This window comes from Scyliorhinus torazame, chromosome 10, assembly GCF_047496885.1.
Source record: "Scyliorhinus torazame isolate Kashiwa2021f chromosome 10, sScyTor2.1, whole genome shotgun sequence".
NCBI lineage: Eukaryota > Metazoa > Chordata > Chondrichthyes > Carcharhiniformes > Scyliorhinidae > Scyliorhinus > Scyliorhinus torazame.
The window spans coordinates 21,063,692-21,081,712 of record NC_092716.1 but is presented as its reverse complement, the minus strand read 5'-3'; the positions used below and the strand labels follow the sequence as shown (position 1 = coordinate 21,081,712).

The following is an 18,021-nucleotide window of genomic DNA, read 5'->3' as shown; positions in this document are numbered from 1 at the left end:
CCTCATCTCAGTTAAGGAATGGTACAGACAAGTGAATTTGAAACATTTATTTTATCTGGCAATTAAAATAAGACAGCTGTTGTCATGCTAATTAGTGAATCCATTTCACTTCTATTTCAATAACTGAGGTTTCGACATCTACAAATAAGCAATATACCTTCAGACTGTAAAATATCTTCTCAATTCCAATTTGCACTCGTGTTCCACCATTAAGATTACTTTGAAAAAGAATCCTACATCTTCACAAATTCAAATCAGAGAATCAAGGGACAGAGGTTGCATGCCACTGATAAGAGAGGCTCTGTGATGAAATTCACTGCGGGAATAATGATGGCACAAAGGAAGGTAAACAAAGATACACCATTGCCATTTATTTTAAGTGTTTTGGAAAAAACAAGAATCAAAATTTGCTGAGGAGAAGTTTGATTCATAACCATGACTGGTCCCTCATACTGTCACAAGTTAACTTATTTAAGGTTATACTGATAGTCTGAACATTTCTCTTGATGCCTTTTCAGATACGTGCTCAGTTCATTCACTCGGATTCTGAATAACGATTAGAAGGTATTCTTTATCTGTAAATGAAACAAAAAGTACAAGACTGTTCACATTATAAAAAAGACTTTTTCCAGCTGTACAAATTCACCACCACAATATTTCCCACATTTTACATGTTCAATACTTTATATTTAGACTCCAACATCCATCAAATGATCTGTCATTGTAAATTAGATTTTTTCTTCCAGTTTAAAAAATGTGTTTGAGAGCCATTCTATTTGCAGGTGCAAAGCGACAGAGATCTTCACGGAATTCATTATTCATCTGAACCATAGATTTTGTCTTAACCAACCGCAGGTTATTTCTCTTCACAATTATTAACCATCCTGTGTGAATGTCATTGTTCATTAAGGACACCAGGTGCAGATATGGCAATTGTGACAATTGCCCAAGAACAAAATTAGACCCAAGAACAGAACAATTTCCCATGTTAATCTGAAACACAGTCAGTCTGAATAGGTACCAGGAAGAAAGGTTTCAAGCTGCAAACTAACTGCAGTGTCAGCTGATTATTAAAAGCTGCTTTTGCGGTTTATGATTCCGCCCAACCCCTGTTGAATTTTGCGGCAAATCTCAGATATCCATGGCTGTAAGTTTTTAACGTAAAAACTCAATTTTTTAGTTTGAGGAAAGAGAGAAAGAAATCTTGCAGGGTGGGGGTAAGGGGGGTGGGGGTCTTTACGGGAAAAATCAGGGTGTAGTACTTTCAGTCCAGTACTTGTAAAGTAATTCAACCTCTGACCACTCCTGAGCAACTTCACAGGACATTCGCTTATGATAACAATTAATGCATGTGAATTGTAAATACAGATGCAACTGCTCCAGTCATGTTGAACATTGTGCGATTGTCAATGCTTCAATAAAGGAATTAATTCATGGTGGATTATGTTGAGAGTTTTCCTATATATTTTATAAGAAATCAAGTTATAGAACATAGAACATGAACATAGAACATACAGTGCAGAAGGAGGCCATTCGGCCCATCGAGTCTGCACCGACCCACTTAAGTCCTCACTTCCACCCTATCCCCATAACCCAATAACCCCTCCTAACCTTTTTGGTCACTAAGGGCAATTTATCATGGCCAATCCACCTAACCTGCACGTCTTTGGACTGTGGGAGGAAACCGGAGCACCCGGAGGAAACCCACGCACACACGGGGAGAACGTGCAGACTCCGCACAGACAGTGACCCAGCGTGGAATCGAACCTGGGACCCTGGCGCTGTGAAGCCACAGTGCTATCCACTTGTGCTACCGTGCTGCCTTGTCATTAAAATTATTGGCCCAGGTATGTCAGTCAGCGGCCTCCCTCTAAACTTGGGCCATTCTTGTGGTGAAAGCTTGGTGTAAAGGGGAGGGGAGAAATTTTGGTGTGTATCCTCTCCCATAGAGTTGAGCAATGCTCCTTAAAGTGCCTGCAAGCATCAGATCACATGGGGTAGTCAAGGCAAGACATGGCCACAAAGTCTGAGACAGGGCAATAAGATATGACCGCAAATTCAAGACACGTCCACAAATTCAGGACAGTCAAGAGGCCTATGTTGTTTAAATGGCTTTTAAAACATATTTTAATGAGAATTAAATTTAAAAAATGATTCAAAATGGCAGAATGAAATGTTCTGTTTTCAAAAAGATGAGAATAGTAAGATTAATAGTCTTTAACTAGATGTGCACGGTATTTAATTTTTAAAGAAAAAATAGCTAATTTAAGAAATAAAAGGGGCAGTGCAAAGATAGATGAAAAGAGGTGGCATCATAACTTCAGTGATAAAGACCTCAACATACTCCTCAATGAGGTGGGGGCACATTGTTGGGGGCATCTGGGGAACAAAAAGTGTTGGACACCATAAAAGGTTAGCATGCGTATGGAAGAAAGTGGCTCAGGGTCTGAATGCTAAATGCACCATGCCATGGAGTCGAGCAAAATCAGAAAAATGGAATAATTTCATGTGATCTACTTGATCTGCTAGGATTTGTACAATTAATTGACATTTTAAAATTAAGATTAATTGAAATGCTACTGCTGCAATGAATAGTGAAGAGCTTGTTGATGGGTGGGGTGGTGAGAGTTCAATCTAAAATCAACTAATTGTAAAATTCAATTGCCTTTGGAGATGGGCCTCATGAAAAGTTTGTAAAGATCTTTCAATTGTTTCCACAGATATGAGGTGTGTGTCGTGTTATGCTTCTTGATGTAGCATAAGCTGCTTCCTTGATGTACACTCTGACAAAGGAAGGTTCAGACTTGGAGACAGCTTTAATACATTTATTGAACAGTTAACAAATTTTGGGTTCAACTCTCTTGCTAATCTAACAATGTAACTATATCTAACCAGTCTGCTCTAATCCATGCGGTGGGTGTGATGCTTCCTGATCTGCTCCTGTCTCTCGGAGTGTCGCCTATGGAAAGAGAAAGAGCATGTGGGCCCTGTCCTTTTATATGGGTAGCCCCCTAGTGGGAGTGTCACCTCTGGGTGTGTCTTGAATGCCCATTGGTCGTGTCCTATCTTACTGAACTATTGGTTGAATGTCTGTGTGTCATGATGTCTCTGGTGCTCCCTCTAGTATTTATTTCGTCTAAGTGTATTTACATTAACCCCTTGTGTATTTACAGTGTCCTAGTGTATCTACATTAACCCCTTGTGTATTTACAGTGATGCATATCACCACAGTGTGCAATTGCAATTATAGCGCATCTTCGAAGCACCCACGTAGTCCCTCTCATTCCAACAATCACGCAAACTAATATTTATTTTACATGAACAAAAGCAAAGTGCTGTGAATGCTGTAAATCTGAAATAAAAACAAAGTGCTAGAAAAACTCAGGTCTTTCGAGAGAGAAACAGATTTAAAGTTGACTCCAATATGACTCTTCTTTGGGATCAAAGATGTTGCTAGACCTGATGAGTATTTTGCACCACTTTTTGTTTTTATTTATTTTCCTTCTCTGTGTCGAGTAAAATATCTTATAACGCCTATGAGCAGTCCATGAGGTCTACTGTTGTTAAGCAGCTTGAAGAAAGGGCCAGTCAGCTGGTTGGCATCTAATACCCAGCAGATATTGGAGGGAGGAAAGTTGGTTATTAGATTGGTCAACCGCAAGTTTAAAACAAGTTTGTTGGCTGTAAGCTGTGGAACGGCAAAAATGATGCGTGCACACAGCATACGAGCTCCTGTAATATGGCAGATGAACACTCTTTAATATTGTAAAACTTAAGTTACTTCCTTTCCACAAGTGGATAGCTGTCTTTAGATACACAGGCGACAGATGGCAGTGAGTTGATAACTGCAGATGTTGACATGGGACCCAGAGAGGGTGCTGAGGCAGGGGTTACAGTGGAGATTGACATGCTAAATGAGCAAGAAGAAAACGATGGCATCCAGAGAAACAGGACAGGGGCATCCTTGGTAGGAAGGCAGGCAAAGCGACTTCATCTCTCCTCCACCCACATTACATCTTCAGGGTGCTGATGTGGGGCTAGGGCGATGTTGATGATTACGTTTGGTTGCGACAGTCCTCGGATTACCACATCTCCTCTTCCTGGATCCTGTGGTTCTGTACGAGGCACAAATTAGTGTCCTTTCACTGGCAAGCAAGAGGTCACTCCAGGAGGAAATGTAGTGGATAAGCTCCCATGTTGATTCTGAGTTTTTCCGTGTGAAGTTTGCATATTCTCCCAGTGTTTGTGTGGGTTTCTCCCCCACAACACAAAGAAGGTGGATTAGACACACTAAATTGCCCCTTAATTGGAAAAAATGAATTGGGTACTCTAAATTTTTTTTAAAATGTTGATTCGGAGTTGGAAGGGGTCTTAATTATTGGTGGAGTGAAATACATTTAACAGGTACCTTGAAACTTTTGCCTCAACGGTACAGGACATGAAGCACTTTGGGATCAGTCTTCATAATCAGTTGGCCATAAAGATGCACAATAGAGTGATCAATTGGTCCTAAATAATCAGACCATGTGCACCCTGTTCTCCTTTTCTATTCCACGAGGGATCAGATGGCTCTGATTAATTGGATCCATTTTAAATCAGTTTGCCCACGTTGCGGAAAATATAAGTTATTTGTACAAATATTTGAGATGCATACATCAGGCATGGTTGCAAGATATATATGACGGCCATAGTATCCCCCTCCCAGCACAGACAATTGAACTTCTAATGGATACAATGCCTCATAATTGAGCAGCAGAACATCCAGAGAAAAGATACAGAGGTTATGCCTTTGTCACAAGAGGAATCAGGTCATAGGGACAGGCGAGGCAGTCCTTTTGTTTTTAGTTAAACCTCGTCACACTGACCTTCAGGCATGGATACGATAGAGCATTTTATGTTTGTTATGCTTAAATATTGGCCTGTTATTTGAGATCTAGAAGTATATTGATTGGTTGCTATCTGGAGTCATTTTAAAGTTCAAATTTTATCATCTAAATGGTACAACGGTTTACAAAGCAGCAAATACCTAGTTAAGTCAATTTGTATTGAAAGTCTTGCATTAAGCACCTCAATGTTTATGTAAAGTTTAGCAAAACGACATCCAAGTCTGGTAGTGTGTATTTGCTACTTGAATAAAATATTACTGTTGCACTTTCAAGCTTGCCATTTTTTGCATGTCTTCCTATCACTCTCACTGTCCAAATGAGCTACAAACTGCTTTCTAATAGTTCCAGTCTCTGCAGCCTTGGCTTCTTCGAGTAGTTCACGAAGCATAGCCCCAGTGAGTGACAAGAATTCCATATCATCCATTTATGATGAAATCGTATCTGTCTGGTTAAGGGTCAATCCTTCCACAGGGAAAAGGTGTGTAGTGCCCCTCTGACCTGGTGAGGTGACAGGATCTCGATTTCAGCACCCATTTTGCCTTTGTTACCACATGGCATGCAAACTACTGTATCTTTCTTGTGTTTCACTATTGGTCTTGCGATAGGGTGGCCCCAATCTCAGATGCAGCAGTTAGTTCTTGTTACGGAGTGCCAATCCAGATATTCGGCACAATCCAACGGCATGATTCAAGTCTGAGTCGCGGAGGATGAAGACACCTTGAACATTTTCTCAGTGTTTTGCATGGACAATCAGAATTTGCAGTTGGACAATACAAAGGGTCATCACATTTAATGAATGAATACGCTTCCTGTTTGTGTATGGAACAGGTGCATCATTTGATGCCTTCAATGGGGAATGAACTCCCAAATGCTTTTGGAAAGTCAGCAATTCTATGAAATAAAATAGACCTCAACTTGGTGTACTGGAAAGCTAGCAAAGTTGAAAAACTCAGAAGTCCTGTGGAATATGGCACCTGTGAATGCAGGGCTACACACATTGCTGGTGTCTGACTGAAATGACGAGTATGCATAAAATTTGAATCCTGTGGTCACTGACATGGCTGTCTAGGATTTAGAACACAGCTGAAAGCCCTCCTTTGACATTGCCAGTGGCCGCACTCTTTGCTAGAGCACAGTCACCTCAAACACGATTCCTTTGACATCTCAAAGCACAGCCTCTCCGGATACATGTTCTGGGATGGATAACGAGTCCCCTGGATAGGGCCATGGACATGATGCCCAACTCCTCTTTGCTGTTCTCTGCTTGGACTCCAGTTTTGGCAAAGCACACAATATTAGAGCCATGAACACAAAAAGGTACTTTTCTCCTTCACAGGCTTCCTCTTTTTGAAAAAAATAAATTTAGAGTATCCATTATTTATTCCCCCCCCCCCCCCCCCCAATTAAGGGTCAATTTAGCATGGCCAATCCATGCACCCTGCACATTTCTTTGGGTTGTGGGGGTAAGACCCACGCAGACACGGGAAGAATGTGCAAACTCCAGACGGGCAGTGACCCTGGGCCAGGATCAAACCCAGGTCCCCAGCGCCGTGATGCAGCAGTGCTAACCACTGCACCACCTTGCCACCCACAAGCTTCCTCTTTAAGCAATTCCAGCACGTGAAAAAATTTGAAAGTCACAGATGTGAAGAAAATATGAAATAGTCCTTCCTACGGTTTGAAGTCTATGTAAAAAAAAAAAGAATCTGATACTTGGCTCTCAGCTGCTTTGTGTATGTTTCTTTCACATAAAAAAATCCTTCGAGGAGGATCCTGGCTTCATTAAAATATACATCCTTGGACAAGCTGTCAAACTTTCTGGCGATTTTAATTCATAAGAAGTGGGCAATTAGCCTAAGTTCACACCACTACATTGATCTGATTATTCTATCATTAAAGGCTTCTCCCTGTGGAGAAGTGGAGAATCACTGACGACAACTTCTGGATTCCCATGTTTAACTGCGTATGTGCAGATGCCAGATGTCACCACCAGTTTCACAGAGTAATTACAAAAAATGCAGTGTCGTTGTCTGCACTATTTGGGCACAGAGCCAAAGTGACATCAACACAACTTAACACTTCCAGTACACTTCAATATTTGTTTCATGATTAACAGAACATATTTAACATCTTTAAAACTCAGGTTTTCAGCAAGTATAATTATTTCTGTGGTAATAATTACTGATGAGAGAAATTGCACAAGTGGACAATGTCCTTTGAAGTTACTTTCTGTTCTGCACAAAATTGTTGGGATGTATCAATGCTGTTTTTACAATACTGGTTATGGTATATTTTCATGATGTAATATTTTGATCTGCTCCCCTCCAATGGGTGAAATTTTTTTAAAAATAAGGGGCAATTTAGCATGGTCAATCCATTTACCCCGCACATCTTTGGGTTGTGGGGGTGAGACGGGGAGAATGTGCAAACTCCACATGGAGAGTGACCCAGAGCCGGGATCGAACCTGGGACCTCGGCGCCATGAGGCAGCATACTACTCACTGCGCCACCATGCTGCCCTCATTGGTTGAGATTTTGCCAAAACAGTGAAGGCTATGAAATTTTCATGCTTAATCTGTACCAAATAAAATTTATATACAAGAACAATTTGAGCTGTATTACACCAAGATGTAGCACGATTTCTGCAGTTCCATCACCAATGGTGGGCACAATTTCAAATGATAAATTCAAAGTACGATACACCACAGAATCTTGCAGGTCTAAATGCAATTTTTCCCAAAGCACATTGGCACCAACCTGCTAAATACACAACAAAAGAACTTGGGAGCAGGAGTACTCCATTCAGCTCCTCGATGGCCGAACTGACTGTGGTCTCAACTGCTTTCCTGCCCGGTCCTATCCCCATACCCCCTCAACTCCCTAAAATCTCATCTCACTCAGCTTTGAATAATCAACAACCCAGTTTCCACTGCTTTCTGGGAAAGATAATTCCACAGACTAACGACCTTCAGTGAAAATAAATTCTCATTGCAGCATTAAATTAGAGACCCCAAGTTTTAAATTGTGTCCCCTAGTTCTAGACTCCTCCACAAGAGGAAAGAAGCTCTCAGGATCCACCCTGTCAATTCCCTTCAGAATCGTATTTGTTTCCATAAAATCACCTCTCATTCTTCTAAATTTCAAAGAGTATAAGCCTAACCTGTTCAACATTTCCTTATAAAATAATCCCTTCATGCTAGGAATCAATAGAGTGAACCTTGAACTGATTTTAATGCAAAGATACCCTAAGCAGAGTAAAACTCGACACAGTGCTCCAGGTGTGGTTTAACTAAGGCCCCATATAGCTGCAGGAACACTTCTGTACTATCACACACTTCTCCCTCTGCAATAAACACCACCCTTCCAATCCAACTGCACCCAGAAAACCACCTGTGATTCATGTATCAGTACACCTGGCTTCCTCTGTTGCAGAGAGTTCTGCAGTCTCGATCTATTCAAATATCCTGTTTTTCAATTCTTCCTGCCAAATAATACTCGTTATAAAAAGTGAAAATTGTTAGTTTCTTCGATGGCAGATCAAAAGTAAATTCTGATAATTGATAAATGGTAGCTTATCTAGAGCATGCTAAGTAGAAAATTGTAACAACACAGTTCATTTCCTAAATAATCAAGGTCCAATAAATCATGAGTGCAGTGCTGAAGTAATAATGAGTTAGTCATATCTTTCCTCTTGGCTTAATGAATGTTCTCAAGCTATTCACACAGCACACATTATACTTACAGGAAAACTGTAGCGAATTAGATATAACGAGGAACATTACAACAGGCAATCAACTTTAATAGTTCGCCCGCGTCTTTTAGGAAGAAAAATCCATTAAGCTCCTTCAAATAATTTCAGTCCAAAGTATAACACGCCATGGCACAGCGCGATGCAATACATGTATCGAAATATGCAAAATATTTTCTGTTTTGGTGAGGATTACGTTGCTTAAAGAAAACTAGTTCTGTCTCCTGCTAGCTGTTGGTCTCTCTAACGACTCCTATATGCCAATATGGCTTATCGCCGGCCATCAAGGAATTCACGACCCACTCCTGGATATTTCATGCTGGTGCTCCAATTCTACCCGTCAATTTTTTTTTCAAATTAATGTTTGAATGCTGCAATGCGGAGAATCACATTACAGACTGATCACCCCGTTTACATTATTCTGTCACTGGATTGTGGAGCTGAAGTTTTGGTCTAACTCTAACCATCTGTTTTAAATGAAGCTGGGACAATGGGACAATGAATATTGTTCTTTGGCTACCACTAATAGCAACAAAAACATGTGGAGGAGGCAGAATCGATATCGACTGACAGTACATCCTCACATTCGTCACTTTGTGGCAAGCTACAACTAATAATAATTTATCCAAGCCTACGGAATTTTATGGTTGATGTCAGAGGACTTTCCAAGTGTGGGAGTCTCAGGCAAACACCTTTTGCATATTTCCATACATGTATTGCATCTCACTGTGCCATGGCATGTTATACTTTGGGCTGAAATGGCAGGTGCAGAGTGGATACCCATTCCTTGTACTTATGTCATGACTAAGCTTGGTGCCTTGAATGTCATGACCAATGTACTGGGAAGATGGAGGCTTGTAGAGTCCATACAGCCTTTGCGCAGCTGATGTGGCCATTGATTTTGGAGCATGCATCTATTCTGACATTCCTCTGTGAGGATCAGATGCCAATTAAGACCATATACACCACATAACAGTGGTTAGCACTGTTGCTTCACAGGGTCCCAGGATCGGTTCCTGGCTTGCGTCACTGTCTGTGTGGAGTCTGCACATTCTCCCCGAGTCTGCGTGGGTTTCCTCTGGATACTCCGGTTCCCTCCCACAAGTCCCGAAAGATGTGCTGTTAGCTACGTTGGACATTCTGAATTCTCCTTCAGTGTACCTGAACAGGCGGCGTAATGTGGCGACTAGGGGCTTTCCCCAGTAACTTCATTGCAGTGTTAATGTAAGCCTACTTGTGACAATAAAGACTATTTAAAAAAAATTAAATGATTTTGCATGGAGTTACTCACACCATATTTGGTGTGCTGAATTCCCCAGAAGGACGTATTAAGTGCAGGATCACTACTCCTTCAAAAAGTGGAAAATTGGAAGGCTAATGATTCCAGGGCCCTCTCATGCACATCAAGCATCTAACATCAACAGATACATGGGAATTCATCATCTGTTCTGAAGTGGGAACTGAATTTTCTTTTAATTTGTTCTTGAGCTTTTGTTTTATTTTATAAATTTAAAGTACCCAATTCTCTCTTTTTTTCCAACAGGCTATTTAGCGTGGCCAATCCACCTACCCTGCACATCTTTGGGGTGTGGGGGTGAGACCCACGCAGACACGGGGAGAATGGTTCTTGAGCTTTCGTTGACACGGTAGCATTGTGGATAGCACAATTGCGTCACAGCTCCAGGGTCCCAGGTTTGATTCCGGTTTGGGTCACTGCCTGTGCGGAGTCTGCACGTTCTCCCCGTGTGTGCGTGGGTTTCCTCCCACAGTCCAAAGATGTGCAGGTTAGGTGGATTGGCCATGATAAATTGCCCTTGGTGTCCAAAATTGCCCTTAATGTTGGGTGGGGTTACTGGGTTATGGCGATAGAGTGGAGGTGTTGACCTTGGGTAGGGTGCTCTTTCAAAGAGCCGGTGCAGACACGATGGGCCGAATGGCCTCTTTCTGCACTGTAAATTCTATGAATCTATGACACAAGCGGGAAGTATTCATTGCCTATCCTTTGTTTATGAGGGCATTAAGAGTCAATCATGGAACATAGAGTTGGAGTCACATATAGGCCAGGTGAGAGGGACTTGGTAGGTTCTCTGTGAAAGGCAATAGTGAACATTTTGGTTTTTACAACAATTCATCACCTTCTGCAGTCATCTTTCTTTTGGTTCCAGTCACACAAATTGCCAGGTTTATGAAGTTCAGTTTTACAACTTTGAGTTCGCAACATCTGAGCTGTTAGTCCAATGGTAGAACCACGAGACTATCATGCCCAAGCACAAAGGGACACAAAATACTTCAAAATAATTTTGCGAAATGACAGTAGGGCATCCAATTACAGCCTTACTATTGTCACCTATGCTATTCAGTCTCACCTTATGAAGACTTCCCAGCCAGTCAGTTTTACTGTGCAGTACTTGCCACTTTGTTCTCACCTCAGTGATCCTGGTGAGCTAAACATAGCTCTGGAAATCCATACGCTGAGTATCAAATGAGGAGTTACACCTCAACTTATGTTACTTCTTTGTGTATTTTAATTACTTCCCAGACGTTCCACAGGATTCCCCATGAACTTGCAAACCCACGAGAAGTGGATGGGATTATGTTGGGTTCCTGACCCAACCTCACTTTTCAGGTCCTTCACCATTCCCCCTCCACGACTACACCAGTCCCACCCCTCAACCAAACCTGCTGACCCTTGACTGTTCTATCCAGAGATTCTGTGCTTTTGAATAATTTAGATTAGCACCTATCAAGGAAACAATCTATTTCACTCCTGCAATCAAACAGCTTTACCTGGTGCAACCATTATCTCATGTTTTTTTGATCGGACCCGCAGAAAGGTCAAGTCATTCTGCGGATCAATGTCTCGGACAGTACTTCTGGCCTTCATGGCAAGTTGATGGAACAGGCCTGCATACTGCACTGTAGAGGAATTATCCAAGGTTGTCCTTATTGGGATTCCTGCAGATCAAAACATACAAAAGACAATTACATCACCTTCTAAATTGATTTCATATTTTACTTGTATTCAAAAAAGATTAGTCAGTTAAAAAAAATATCAAATACAACATCAGCATTTAGAGAGGAGTTAATATGGAGATTTGCAGCCAAAAAAGGGGCCTGTAATCAATTATATCCACCTACATATCCAGATCCTTCGTGAAATTGCTAATTCTACCCATCTCCAGACAGCTCCATTCACAGATCACTGTGAATCTCAACTATATGTTTATTTTCCAAAAAATCAGTTATGATGGGAAGCAACGTTGATACTAACCCTCTTTGCTCATTGACAAAATGCTGCTGTATCTTTTACAGTATTTATCCCCCTTCCCCCAACAAAGGGAAAGCAGTTAGCCAAGCCATAGTCCCAATAGTGAGTACCTGAAACCTGGGAGTAATATATATGGGGACACAGTACCACTGGTTACTGAACTGTTAATCGAAAGGCTAATGATCTGGAGGCATGGGTTCTAATCCTGCAATGTCAACCGTAGAATTTAAATTTCAGTCAATTAGATAAAACTTGAAGTAAAAAAACTATCATTAGTAACAGTGACCATGAAACTATCAGATGGACTGCAGGAGCTGAAAAACAAGTTCACCATCTTGTCAACGGCAATTAGGCAACAAACGCTGGCGTTGGCAGTGATGTCTACATCCCATGAAAGAATAAAATAAAGCAAACCTTTCATGACAACCTTTGTCTGGGCCACGCCCAGCTCACTGAATTATGTCATTCATTCCGAGGAGCGAAGTGGCCTGCTGTGCAGTTGCAGAGTTTCAGTCTTTATCTCATTAACACTTTTCCTGCTTAGCTCAGCTGGGGAATTTCAGGATGACAAGAAATAATATTGCCACTATCTGAATCACAAGGCCATTTACAGGCAAGTGCAGAAAGATGCCTCAATAAACTCTGCAGCTTCAATAAAATGCTGCCTTCATCATTCCATGTGCAATCTCACAGGAAATACTATATTAATATCATGGACTATTTAATGGTATAACCATTATCTTGAATTTGATTGCAATAGTTCTCATTTATTCAGCATATCACAGGGTGCACATGGGATACGAGCTACTAAAGCACCAATTAATGTAGCATGTGATCACAATACATGTTAAGAAATAGGCCATTTAGAATACTGTCCTAAACATTACAGGGCTTAAAACCATCCCAAATACTAATTTACCATTACGCTTTAGGTTCCAAATTTTTAAATTTGAGCATGAAATTATTCCCTGGAAACTGGACACCTGTTGTTTGTGAATAAAAACACCCTCAACCAGGTATCTGACATTACATTTTTATTAAAATTAAAAAGATAAAATTAATAGCTCTCTAAACGAGAGATTTTTGAAGTTAGAACAATAGAACATTTAACCTGCCCCTCCAAATAAACTCGCACATTCATACCCACGTTCAAGGCTACAACTCAGAGGCTGTGGAGATGATGAAGCAATGTTTCAAGTCACAATTTATCACGGCCACCTCTGGTTACTTCCTTGTCATTCTCACCACCAACATCCCCTTGCCCTCATGCTTTTTAGCACATCCTTTGAAACCTTTTTCACCCTTAGGAGACAACAATGAATATAGGAAGGGAAGCAGGTCCTCAAATATGTTCTTGATTCACAGATCAATGTCCACCTCGCTAGCAACTCCTTGTTTGTTCAGAGGGATTCAATCCCGCCCATGGCACTGTAACAACCGTAACCAAAGTGTATATGCAGGTTTCAGTATACATACTGATAACATGCTCTCCACCATTGCCTCCATGTTGCCAAAATACTTGCCTGACATAGGAGGTGCATAAGAACACCTCTCATTTACTTTCCTCACAAGAAAGGAAGAGTGCAAAACTTTCAGTGGCAAAATCTATAAGGAGGTAGCTCCCGCTAGAGTCCTTGGTTTTTACTTCTTTTCACCTAGCTCCTGGGTGTAATTGGTGGCCAATTTCATCCCATTTGAGAGCCTTTTGTGTGAGGATGTCAACAAGGCGCAAAAAAGAATATTGAAGGAAAGGTGTGAGCTGTAGCTCTTCTGAGGCCCTGGTGCTGCCCTGCATGAATATGTGGAGAAGGCCAGTCGCCTCCTGGCCAGTCAGTTGAGGCGGCAGGCAGTCTCCCGAGTGATTGTCCTGGTTGAGGATTTAGGTGGAGGAACTTGTGTTGGCCCCGGATAAAGTCAACGGGGTTTTTAACAATAATCTTTATTGTCTCAAGTAGGCTTACATTAACACTGCAATGAAGTTACTTTGAAAAGCCCCTAGTCGCCACATTCCGGCGCCTGCTCGGGTACAGAGGGAAAATTCAGAATGTCCAATTCACCTAACAAGCAAGTTTTTCGGGACTTGTGGGGTAAGTCGGAGCACCCGGAAGAAACCCACGCAAACACAGGGAGAACGTGCAGACTCCGATCAGACAGTGACTCAAGATGGGAATCGAACCTGGGAACCTGGTGCTCTGAAGCAACAGTGATAACCACTGTGCTACCATGCCACCCATTTCCAGGATGACCAGGTAATATTCGGGTGTGGAGGATGAGTGTGGGCAATGTGGGAGGAGCTTGGCTAATCATGTGCACATGTTCTGGTCATGTCCTAAGCTCATGGGAGTCTGGGTTTCTTTCTTTAACGCCACGTCAGCGATTCTACAAATTGAACTGAAGCTCTGTCCCTTAAGGGCCATATTTGGGGCGTCCAACCTGCCGGTGCTGCAGACTGGGGCGGGGGCAGATGTCCTGGCCTTCGCCTCGCGGGTTGATCGAAGGTGGGTGCTGCTGGGGTGGAGATATGCTTCTCCACCCAGTGCCTCGATGTGGCAAGGGGATCTTATGGAATTCTTATATCTCGAGAAAAGGAAGTACACAGTGAGGGGGCATTAATAATCTTTATTAGTGTCACAAGCAGACTTACATTAACACTGCAATGAAGTTGCTGTGAAATCCCCTAGTCGCCACACTCTGGCGCCTGTTCGGGTACACTGAGGGAGAATTCAGAATGTCCAATTCATCTAACAGCACGTCTTTTGGGACTTGTGGGAGGAAACCGGAGCAGACGGAAACCGACGCAAACACGGGGAGAACGTGCAGACTCCACAGACAGTAACCCAAGTCGGGAATCGAACCTGGGTCCCTGGCGCTGTGAAGCAACAGTGCCAACCACTGTGCTACCGTGCTGCGTTCTAGCAGAGATGGCAGCCATTCATTCCGTACTTTAAAGAGCTGGTCACCGTTAGTTGTTAGATGGGGGAGGGGTGGGTAACGAGGGGTTTGTTTATTGTTTTATGGTTTAGTGTTGTTATTTATGTACAAAATTTATGAAATTTGAAAAATGTGAATAACAATAATTTTTTAAAAAAAGGAAGAGTGCTGCTTTTGTATAGGGCCTCAACGTTGCATGATTGGGAGCAGAAACTGAGTACTTTGGAGAACTGAAGTGTGCCAGGGGACTTGCATTCTATTATCCTGGTGTGAAAAGACAGTATCACACCCAATAGCTTCTAGCTGCATTCTGAGATGCACTCATGGGCTCAGTGGGGGTGGGCAAGAAATGGCAGAAAACAAACCTGAGAACATCTTTCATTGCATAAATTTAATTCCTTCTTGTCAGTTTTATGTGGCACAGTTGTTAACACTGTTGCCTCACAGCTCCAGGGTTGCCTCACAACTCCAGGGTTCCAGGTTCAATTCCGGCCTTGGGAGACTGGCTGTGTGGAGTTTGCACTTTCTCCCCGTGACTGCGTGGGTTTCCTCCGGGTGCTCCGGTTTCCTCCCACAGTTCAAAGATATGCAGTCCAAAGAGGTGGATTGGCCATGCTAAATTGCCCCTTAGTGTCCAAAAGGTCAGGTGGGTGTTGCTAAGTTGCGGATATAGGGTGGAGGCATGGGCTTAAGTAGGGTGATCTTTCCGAGGGCTGGTGCACCCGATGGGTCAAATGGCCTCCTTCTGCACAGTAAATTCTATGATTTTAGTTGTCTTTTTTTCTTCACAATCATAACGCTCACCAGAGGATGCACTGCAGCTTCACGGTTCATCTCGAGTGGACCATACGTCAGACGAGCCAAGGAATACATGTATGCGCGCAGGTGAGAGAGAGGGTGAGAGCTTTGTGGTGTAGATGCAGTGCAAAAATGACAGTCAAGCCTGGTATAATGTTGTGACATTAAGATACACATTGGAGTTTTCCCCGACTCACCAATCTCTTCAGTGATACCTCTTGCACACATAGCATGCTGAGCAACATCGATCACTATCTGTAACAGTCAAACCTGCACACTTTATCTTTCTCCAAATGAAGCACCAATGATAAACACGTATGCAATAATGGCATGTAATCAGGGCAGCACGGTGGCGCAGTGGTTAGCATCGCTGCCTCACGGCGCTGAGGTCCCAGGTTTGATCCCGGCTCTGGGTCACTGTTCCGTGTGGAGTTTGCACATTCTCACCGTGTTTGCGTGGGTATTGCCCCCACACCCCAAAGATGTGCAGGGTAGGTGTATTGGCCACACTAAAATTGCCCCTTAATTGGAAAAAATGAATTGTGTACTCTAAATTTATAAAAATAAAATAATGGCATCTAATGGCGCTTGCAGGTGAGGCAAGAATCCGGAGTAACCAACTGTGTGCAAGTGATACAATCATTGAAGCGCACATTATTACTGAAATGGCAAAGTAGGGAGAAGGGGGAAAGAAAACACTCAGCAGTGTAGATAAAGACTTTCGGCTCCCCCTAATGTGCAAATCATGGATTTACCAATCAGATGATGAAAAAACCTTTGGATTACTTGCTATCAGACTCCAATGAATTATATTTCTGAGAGTTAACCCAGAGAAAGTTAATTATGCTCACAACTTAACAATACTAAGACATACATGTATACCATTACCCCATCAATACAAGCTTCCTTTGCCACTTTGTTTTTGAGGATTATTTTTACTTTTCATCTTTGCTTCCCTCTCCCTTCTCCATCACCCCCATAAATATTATGATTATTACGTAGCCATTGAATCGTGATCTTAGTTTCTGCCACAGCTGCCCTACAAGGAGCTAAAAGGTGGCATCTTGTGGGTAGTGCGTGGAGTTAGCTAAATAATTCAAATATAAAATAAAGATTATTGTGTCGGGAAATAGGAACACAGGAACAATATTTTGTGTTGCTGCAATTATCAATTGGTTCAACTTGAACTTCAATATGAAATCTCAGTTTATTAGTGTAATGCTCCAAAAGTAACCCAACTGGCTAACTATATGGGAGATCTTTAATTTGGCCAGAATAATCATGATTGTTAGGCTTTACAAGCTGCACAGGTTTATTACAGCATGAGTTTTGTTACATTTCACCATTGGAGGATATGGAGAGAGGGTGGTGTGTGTAGTGGAGATCAGCAGCCATGGTCACATTGAATGGCACAGCAGGCTCTAGGGGCTGTATAATCTATTCCTGCTCCTGTTCCTTATCAGTTCAAAAAGATTCAATATCAATCTTTGATGTCAAGAGCTGTAATCAGTGTCAAAGGTGCTTAGTTTGGGGACTGGATTTGAATCCAGACTGATATGATGAAAGCCCTTTTCCTTTCCAAAAGGTGTCCAGGTTTTAAAGGAAACTAAATTAAGTTTGAGTACAAAGAGGCCATAAATTCAGCTAGTGGGCAAAATCGAAGTGCTCTGAGCTATGCATCAAATCCACACCACACTGACCTATCTACTCAGTCTCTGCTGGCAGCACTGGTACTGTGCAAAATGAATTCCATCAGCGACCTTTCACTATTCCAGGTTGATGTTACATCAATTATCAGCTGCTAAAAAAATGATAAGCTGACTAATGAACAAGACTGGCATAGATATTTACACAGTGTCAGTTGCTTCCTTAAACAGTGTTTGGTTCGATAAGAAGAGGTTATATTTCACGATAAGCAAAACAGAGTGCTGTACACTGTTCACAAATTGTTAGAAAATAAGAAAAATGCACATGCTAGCCCACTTCTCTGGATAAGCAAACCAAATGTTACAAGAGGAGCTCTCTGACCAGCTTAAGGTTCTCTATTTGAAGCCTGGCTCATTGGTGTTCGCATTGTGATTTTAAAGATCCTTTCTTAAAAGACTAGTCATGATTGAGAGAGTTTGTGAACACCAATGGGACTATATTCCTTCCTGCGAATGAACTCTCTATGGAGAGCCAAAGTCCATCCACTATAACAACTGAAGCCAGAGACAAACATCCTACTTTTAAAAGGCAAAGAATCTAGAAGGAGCGTTGATATGGTCACGTTTTAATTTGATTTTTGGAGACCAATACATTGGTTGTATCTGCACCATCAAAATCAATTCTTGACATGATTCTTAGGAAAAATGTCAAGGCCTTGGGGACAGCGCAGGAGAGATTTACTA

At 42.0% G+C, this 18,021-nt stretch overlaps 1 protein-coding gene across 1 annotated transcript in view; it reads right to left on the bottom strand.

Annotated features, from left to right (window-relative positions):
* Positions 1–356: 356 nt before the first annotated feature.
* The window catches only part of LOC140430382 (dynein light chain roadblock-type 2), a 42,577-nt gene continuing 24,912 nt past the window's right edge, over positions 357–18,021 (bottom strand). Inside the window, exons 3-4 of the mRNA XM_072517841.1 lie at positions 11,422–11,589; positions 357–575 (exon numbers count right to left, since the gene is read on the bottom strand). Of these exons, the coding sequence (XP_072373942.1) occupies positions 532–575; positions 11,422–11,589 (212 nt within the window). The 3' untranslated portion in view covers positions 357–531. The remainder of the gene's footprint in view (positions 576–11,421; positions 11,590–18,021) is intronic.